Below are 8359 nucleotides of genomic sequence, written 5' to 3'. Positions count from 1 at the left end.
AATATATATATATATATATATATATATATATATATATATATATATATATATATATATATATATATATATATATGTACATAGCACAAGAGCAAATGGTGCAGGGCAATACAAAACCAGTCAAATCAAATTTAGTTCATGTGAAAAGGTGGGACAAGATAACCATGACTAACTTCTTTACATTTTGGGTTAAATACTGTATTTTTTTTAGCTATAATGTAATTTATTTTACCTGAATCTACACACATAAATGTCGTTAATACTTAATCTTTGTTTTGAAATACGTCTAATGAAATTTTACACATCTTTTAGAAAAATGTATGAGATCATCCAAATGAACAAAATGTGTTATTTTTACCAATCGGGTTTGAAAAAAAGAATGGAAAAATCTGCCAAAAGTCTTTAAAGTATGTTAGTGATGTTATTTGTTTATGCCATGTGGTATTTGTTTGTACACTGTGAAATGTCTATATTTGTATTTGGCCTTTTGTTTGTTATTTTTGTAAGATGAAGCATTCATTTTGATCAGTGATGATTAACCTGTAAAAGTATGCTTCTCAATAAAGAATATTTGCAGGAAAGAAAAAATCTGCCAATAGACACCACACTGGTTTTAGCTAATGGGTGGTTGCATTTCTACATAAAACAAACAAACAAACAAACAAACAAAAAAAGTTGATGTACTTATTACTTATAACAAGAAATATACCAGTCATTTAAAAAAATACTTAAGTTTTTATAGATACAATGCTCTCATAACTGCTTATATTATAAATATATGATATAAAAGTTCTAAAAAGTTTATTTTTTTTAAGTTTTAAAGGGGAATTTCCCTAGGGTAAGAGATGAAAAAGGTATAGGATTAATTCATTTAAGTTTGCTGAGTTAAACCTCTAAGTTCTTCTTTATTCTTATATATCAGAAATCTAGTTGTTATTATGAACCTAATGCAAATACCGGGAAGCAAGAACAACAGTAATTCAAACTTTGAAAGATTCCTTTTTATGATTAGATTCTACTGATTGAAGAAAATCATCAGTTGTTTCTATAATTTCCTAGGCTTCCAAACATTGAAAGAAAAACCCTGTAGAAATTGGCCAATTTACCTCTTCGGATAATGATTTCCTCTGAAAAAACAAACCTAAAAAAATATCCCTGAAAAATATTTTCTGCAGAAATCATTAAAAAGGTACGAAGGAAACACTGAAAGTGGTTGGCTCTCTCTATTTATATATATCTATACATACGTATATAGATATATGTATTTGGATATTATGATGAATTTGTTTCTCAAAATGTGTTAAATGTTTTTTCTCAAAATCTAGGGAGACAGAATCATCAACTCTGGACCAAATTGCAACAGATAAGGATGTGTGCAGCTGCTAACTGTGCTGAATCAGGTATATATTATTTCCCTATCTGTAAAGTGTTATTTTTTTCCTTCAGTTTCAAGCTAAATCTCTCCCATTCCTGTTAGCTGACCAAGCAGTCGAATGCAGGAGAAATAGCACTAAATGGTGGCGAAAGCCTAACAGATTTGACTCTAATTGTGATTGTTGGCTGAAAGGGGTCACGGTTCAGATCTGTGAATGTAATGCACGATGATTAGCCCTGCATGCTATTGTGTGTAATGTTACTGTGATATTGTTGCTGCCTGTGACATGAGCTGTAATTTGGAGGCTGTAATGCTGCGTGGGCAGACGCTCATTGATAGCATTTGGCGCACAGCCTTGCTTGGGTGAAGCACTTATTAGCAAAGCCAGTCAATCTAAACATCGCAGACAGTGCCCCGAGTCAATGGGAGTGTGTTTGTTAGCTGAGCATGCTGTATAATAATCAGTACGTCCTGAGCAATCTAATGAACAGCCATCATAAGATGTTTTTTACATAATCCTGCCATCTAAGATTACCTTAATGCTTGTAAAAGCTCGCTGTCGATGTGTGCCTCATTACCTTGGGACATTGGTCATTTCATTTCAAGGGCCTGATTTTCATTAACTGCTCTACCCCCCCCTCCCTACCCATTAGCAGAATGAAAGCTCGGCTGCAACCATCTGGCTGCCAACTAGACCTCAGGGCTGCTTTATGGCTCCATCGAGCTTCACTGAGGAGAAGGTTGCTCTATTAGAGCCTTTTTCTTAGTCAGGCCAAGGGGAGTTATGGGAGTGATGCAAGAAGTGATGTCCATGCTTGGGGATGCAGGAAGGAGGGGAAACCGAGATAAATTAAAAATAAAAAGAGAGAGGCACTGGCACAGCAACAGAGAAAAGGCAAAGTGAGACAAAGTCAAATGGAACCTGAGAGAAATGTCAACGCAAGGAAGAGAAAACGAAGGCTGAGAGATAGAAAAAAGGAAAAAGGTGAAAAAAAACACCCAACATGTAATGGAAATGGCGCTCATAATATTTCTGGAATAAGATTTGTGTTTTTTTCCAGGCTGCCGAGTCCCAGAGGTGTGACAGAAAAAAGAGCTGACAGATGATAACCCATCCTGTGTAGCTTATGGTGGAGTAAAACAGGTGTAGATTTTTATTGCTTCCAATGGACACATTTTATTTTTAGAATTAGTGGTCTTGTTTTTGATATAGCACCTGCTTACACATGCATATTTTACCCTTTCAAATGCGACCGGGCTCTTACTCGCTCCACTGTTTTCATTCCCCAGTCCTGCCTTAATCAAAATTCTTGCCCGCAAAAATGTAATTTTTACAGTCTTTGAATGTCTTGCAAAAACTGCTCATAAATGCAGGCCAGCTGACTCTCATGCACTTTTTCTGAGTAAAAGAAAGAGTAAAACAAAGAAACAGTCTTGGGAAGGAATACATTATATAATTTGCTTCTCATTTCTCTCTGCAGAATCAATGTTGAAATAGTGCTGGTTATGTATGACCTGAGCTGCAAGGTGAAAAGTATGTAGGCATATATATATATATTCAGATTAAACTTATTTTTCTAATGTAAAAGCAATATATGACCTAGAATAATAAAGGTGTTCTAAGAATAAAGATAGTTTATGCAGTACTTGTATCTTATATTCATAATGGAGAAGGTGAAAAGATTGAATCATGCTTTTTTAAGAAATTATGATGTTTCAGATTATAAATGATTATTAAAAGATTATAAAAGTTTTTTAGAGCATTGGATGGCTGGTAATGCATTCTTCATTTAGCTCTCAACATGCTTGGACATAAGATGGAGGTCAGAGGTTGACCTCAATCATGTAACGGGGCCATTCTTTGGTGCTTGTAGGAGTTTATTTCCTTGCAGCAGCCTGATAAATTTCTGCCCACACAGAACAATAAGCGCAGCTTGTTAAATGTTTTGAAGTACCCACATCTGATGCCCAATTCACACTTTACTAGAAGCGTTTTAGATAATTTCATGTTCCAAAAGCAAGGAAAACCTTTTTTTTTCTCCTCACACTGCTGCATCTTTTGTTGAGTTTTGCTTGAAATTGTTTATTTTAGCCCTTACCTCTTTGAGGATATCTCCAAAGGTGCAGGGTACATATAATATGTTTGCCAAACCATCTTGAAAAGAATCTTTTAGAAAAATGTATTATGCAATAGTCATGTGAATAACACAAACCCAGGCCTTTGGGAGCAACATCAGTTTATTGTGTGAAGCAAATATCCTCCATTTCCATAGTTAAAACACATTATAGAGATTCTTGCCATGTAAACATTTTAAAATCTTTTAAAACTATTATGTTTTTTTCACATTACAAACAAAACCTTCAATTTTTTAAACATGATTTTTTAATTGACCAATCGCAAAGGGCATCATAGCTGTGAAGTGGAAAGTAACAGATCAATGGTTTTAAAGTTTTTTGATCGACTGAATACTCAAAACCAAAGCATCCATTTGTATTGATTCTCTGTTGTATTGATTCACTGATTCTCTGTTTCAAACTCTCCAAAGCAAAACTCAGTGCGTCCAACTGCCTTAAGACATCACCAATTAGTAATTTGGACACAATTTACTAACTGCATGCAGTTTATTTTTATTCTAAATCCATCTCTTACTTGAAAACAGCAGAAGTTTGTTAAAGACCATTTGTAAACAAGCATCATAGTAAATGGCTTGTTCTGGAGCCGTGCATTTCAAGTCCAAGCAACACCAAACTACTTCAGACCAGATTCAGTCATTCACCATTCTCACTCTGATGCTGATAAGCTACAGTGTAGCCACAGCTGCCCCGGGGCACACTGTTAGAAGCAAGGCTGCCATACAATTGGTGTGACTGGGCCCTGGGGCCATCAACATCAGGGAGTGCAGGTGAACTTGTTGCAAGGTTACTACTGGGGCAATTGGAGCAGGGACTTAAACTTGCAAAAAAACAAACCAAAAAAACTAAGCACTGGATAAGTGATAAAGATTTGGAGGAGTTTAAAGCAGGGTTTACTCATTAAAAATCTTACATCCATTTTCCAAAGATTAATGCCATAATGCACAATTGTAGAGCAACCAAGACATGGCCTCTTTAATCAAAATATTAATCTAAGAAGCAGCATTGAAAGCATTGTTACCTAGGAGGAGCTGCAGCGCTCCAATTCTGGGTTGGGGCAGGGAAAATATTCAGAACAGATACTATTAACGTCTTATATAAAAGTTGCTTTTTTTGAAGTGCATTAAGAAACTGCACTTAACAAAGTAAAGGAACTCATGTTTACAGTTTGCCTTACAAAGCACAGCAAACAAGCAGAAGAAGGTTCTCCAATTAGATTAGATAGAATAGGTAAAGATAAAGGACAGCTAATAGCTGTGCATTCCGCAAACAGGTGACAAAACATATGTACAGTATGGCATAAAAAATACCCTGTGTGTCACAATGATATCACTACCCTCACCTTGAAATTTGGGGTTGACAGCATCATGTTGTGTGGATGTTTTTCTTCAGCAGCGACATTAAAACAAGATAATATTTCTGCAAAAGGGCAGGGACTTCAGGAAGACATCATCTTCCAGCCAGACAATGACCTTAAAGGTACAGCCAGAGCATTGGATGATTTAGATCAAAGGAAACAGTGTGTTAGAGTAGCAAAGTCTAAAACCAGAGTTAAATCAAATTGATAAGCAGTAAAAAAACATGTTCATCCTCCAAACTAACAGATTGATTCTTTTCTAGAGAAGAACTGGCAACATTTTTAGCCTGTAGATATGCTAGTACAGAGAGCGGGACAACACAACTTAGTAAACTTACAACTATAATTGCATCGAAAACTAGTTCTACAAAATATAATCCAGATAGTTAAAAACCAAAGGGTCAGATTTTTCAGATTTTTTTATTTTAGAAATAAAAGAACCCCCTTAAATCATGTATTATGTTTTTTTAGTTAATAATGTGTTTGCAGTGATTTTCTTGGCCATAAAATCCAGATTAAAATACAGGAAACACTGTGATTGTTGACCAGACTGCTCTATATCCTCTTCTTGTTCATTATAGAATGCTCAGGCTCTGGCTGCTGATGTGCTGGCTATATTTTATAGGCTTACTAACAGTATCTGATTTAACAGCACCACTTTATTCATTAGAAAGGAGCAGACAGATATATCTTAGTGGCAAACTGCTTCAGCCCTTAGACATAAACCAAACGTGAAAGCGGGACAGAAAAGTGACCTAACAGGTTCAGAGCATGGCATGGTTATTTCCATCACCTGAGGAATGTCTCACCATGGGGCTTATCACACACAGCGGGGTCTAAGCTTTACTAAGAATTGAACTACAGAAAAAAAAATCGACTCAGCTGCTTTCCTGACTCCTGTATAGGGCAGGGGTGAAAAAAGACAGAATGGCATGTGATAAATTTAGGGTTAAAAAAAAAAAAATTCAATTTAATGCTAGCTTGTGCGACAGTGGAAACCATACAAGAATATGACTGACTCAGCCAAGATCAATATCAGATTGTTTGACAGAACTCTGCTATTTAACCCTTTTTTTATCTTGTAGAATGTTCTCAAGACCTACTGCTACTTCCTAAAGCAATGAATATATATAACAGCACATTGAATTTTTACTTAATCCTATTGCAACACAGAAAAATGATGGCTTCTTCTGAAAAACAGAGCGAGTGTAAATATTGTGTATAATGTTTTAAAATGAGCTGATCAACTGGTAAGCACTTGGGTTTTTGATTTATTAAAGCTCTATTAAATTTGTGAGCGTGCACGTTTAAGCCAAGGTTGGTATGTATGAATGAGGCTAGAAGGTGAAACAGCACTTTTTCCATTGAGCCAATGTGCATTCATAAATCTCAAAATCTATTTTCTTACAAAAATCGTGAGTAGAACTCAGCTTTTGTCAACGAGGTGGCCTATAAAACAACTAAGTTTACCAGAGTTCTGATCCAACATTTCAACAAAGATAAAAAAAAAAAAAAACACTTGTTGATGGATACCAAATACATTTGAAATCATGCAGTTTAAATGTAATGCTACCAAGAAATAAGTGCAACTATGATCTTTGCAAGGCCTCTCTATCAACTTCCATTAATCTCTAACCCATTTATATAGCCTAACCTTGACCCTTCCCCAAAATCTAATCAAAACGATTTCATAACAAACCCTAACTCCATCCAAACTCAACTTACACATTTGTGCTACATGTAACCCCAGGTCCCAAAACAGCAATTGCCCTCTTGGGGTCCTGGCCAAGGGAGCATTTGGACCCCACAACGTGCTATTTTTCCAGGTAATAAGGCCCCGCAGTGTATCAAAACTAGAACACACACATTGCCTTCGTTGAATAATCTATTTTTGGTATACTTAACACTACAATGACGTGTTAAGTCTGAGTCTAAAAAAATGTTGGTTTTAAAACTAAATCTCAAATGCTTTTAAACGATGTTTTGAAGCAAATTCTTCACGAACGTTTTTGTTGGTTTGGCATAAAAAGCTGCTATTTCACTGTTTTAGGTATATCCTACCTGATTTTGACAGTCGATAAAAGCAGATTTAAAACGGGAAAAAAAGAGAAGAAACATCGTTTTGCTGGATTACGTTAAACAGGAATGAAAAGAAACACGGGGTTTAATGTGTGTGTGTGTTTTTTTTTTTTTTACTCATCCGACTAAGTTGTTGGAGGCGGTTCCTTCCATAGACGCTAGGAGCTGTCTGTGGTGCTGAACTGCCTCTCCTCGCTCCAGCCTTCTCTCTGTGCCGACAGCTCCCACAGCCAGGAATCCGCTTACCGCGCGTCCAAATTAAAAACGGGACCTCCGCGATCCACTTGATCATTCCGACCCTTTTCACTCAGCGAATTATTCCTGGAAGCAGAGCGATTTGTACCTCCTCTTCTTGCTCAGAATCATTTTTTCTCTTTCTTTCTCCGGTCACTGGAAGTACCACTGTTATTCTTTGTAACACACGGACGGTCGGTTTCTCATCGGGAAGAGCAAACCTCGACTTTCGCAGACATGTGCATGAGACGTTGCTGTCAGTTTAAGACTCTATTAGTGGTTTTGGCTCTCGCTGCTGTAATCTCTCAAATTCACGGAGAAGGTAAGAACTTGATTTCCCTGGACGCACTTTTGTGCTGATTGCTTCCTCTTTGTTGAACTACAAAATGCAATGACAACGCTCAGTGCTTACACCGGGGTATCGGGTGGCTTAAGTTTAGATCTACAAGTGAGAATGTTAAATGTATAATGAGACTTGCATTTACTGTCTTTAAAAAGTGAAAGTTAAATAAACAGACAAATCTGAACCTATAACTTGTATTATTTTAGTTGTTAAATTGAAATCATAGCGCTCTCTGAATGAGCCCATTAACAAGTTATAGATCCCATCACATCCTGCTGGAGGGGAGAATGAGTTCAGCACTTGGTTACATAACAGTAATACTGTTAATCACAAGTATGAAAACAACCCCGGGGGGAGAGGAGAACTTAATAAGACACTCACAAAGCAAACACAGTTATGGAACATATTACACCTAATGTGATAATTTACCTTCCCTTACATTTATGTGTTTATCTCTCCCCCTGAATTGTAGCATAAACAGTTAGGAACTGACTTGTTTTTGCCATTGAGGCTCCCTGTGACAGACGGTGCTCCTTAATAAGACTCTAATCCTCTGGAATTGCGGAAGATTATTGACCAAGCTGTTTGACACAGTTGAGTGGGAAGCGGCAACAGATTCGTCCACAGTAGTTTTGTCCTAATTATTTCCCAGTGGTGCGAGTCTGCATCCCCCTCTTCATCAGTAAAACTATACTTTTTTCTGACCATCTGTGTCTCAGCCTATAACCACAGTTTTGCCATTAACCCTTCTCAGGATTTACAGTATGTAGTATGACCAATAAGCACAAGCCACGTAGAAAGTAGAAAAAAAGACATAATTTACCTTTGAACTGAAAGTATA

At 36.6% G+C, this 8359-nt stretch overlaps 1 protein-coding gene across 3 annotated transcripts in view; it reads left to right on the top strand.

Moving 5' to 3' along the window:
* Positions 1–7113: 7113 nt before the first annotated feature.
* The window catches only part of sez6 (seizure related 6 homolog (mouse)), a 138851-nt gene continuing 137605 nt past the window's right edge, over positions 7114–8359 (top strand). For 2 of the 3 annotated variants that reach the window (XM_015392085.1, XM_015392083.1), the window contains exon 1: positions 7114–7497. In XM_015392085.1, coding sequence (XP_015247571.1) covers positions 7413–7497 — 85 coding nt within the window. In that variant the 5' untranslated portion in view covers positions 7114–7412. The remainder of the gene's footprint in view (positions 7498–8359) is intronic. The other variant, XM_015392084.1, reaches the window with a different exon arrangement.

This window comes from Cyprinodon variegatus, unplaced genomic scaffold, assembly GCF_000732505.1.
Source record: "Cyprinodon variegatus isolate N-32 unplaced genomic scaffold, C_variegatus-1.0 Scaffold573, whole genome shotgun sequence".
NCBI lineage: Eukaryota > Metazoa > Chordata > Actinopteri > Cyprinodontiformes > Cyprinodontidae > Cyprinodon > Cyprinodon variegatus.
This window is presented reverse-complemented; position numbering and strand designations above follow the sequence as displayed.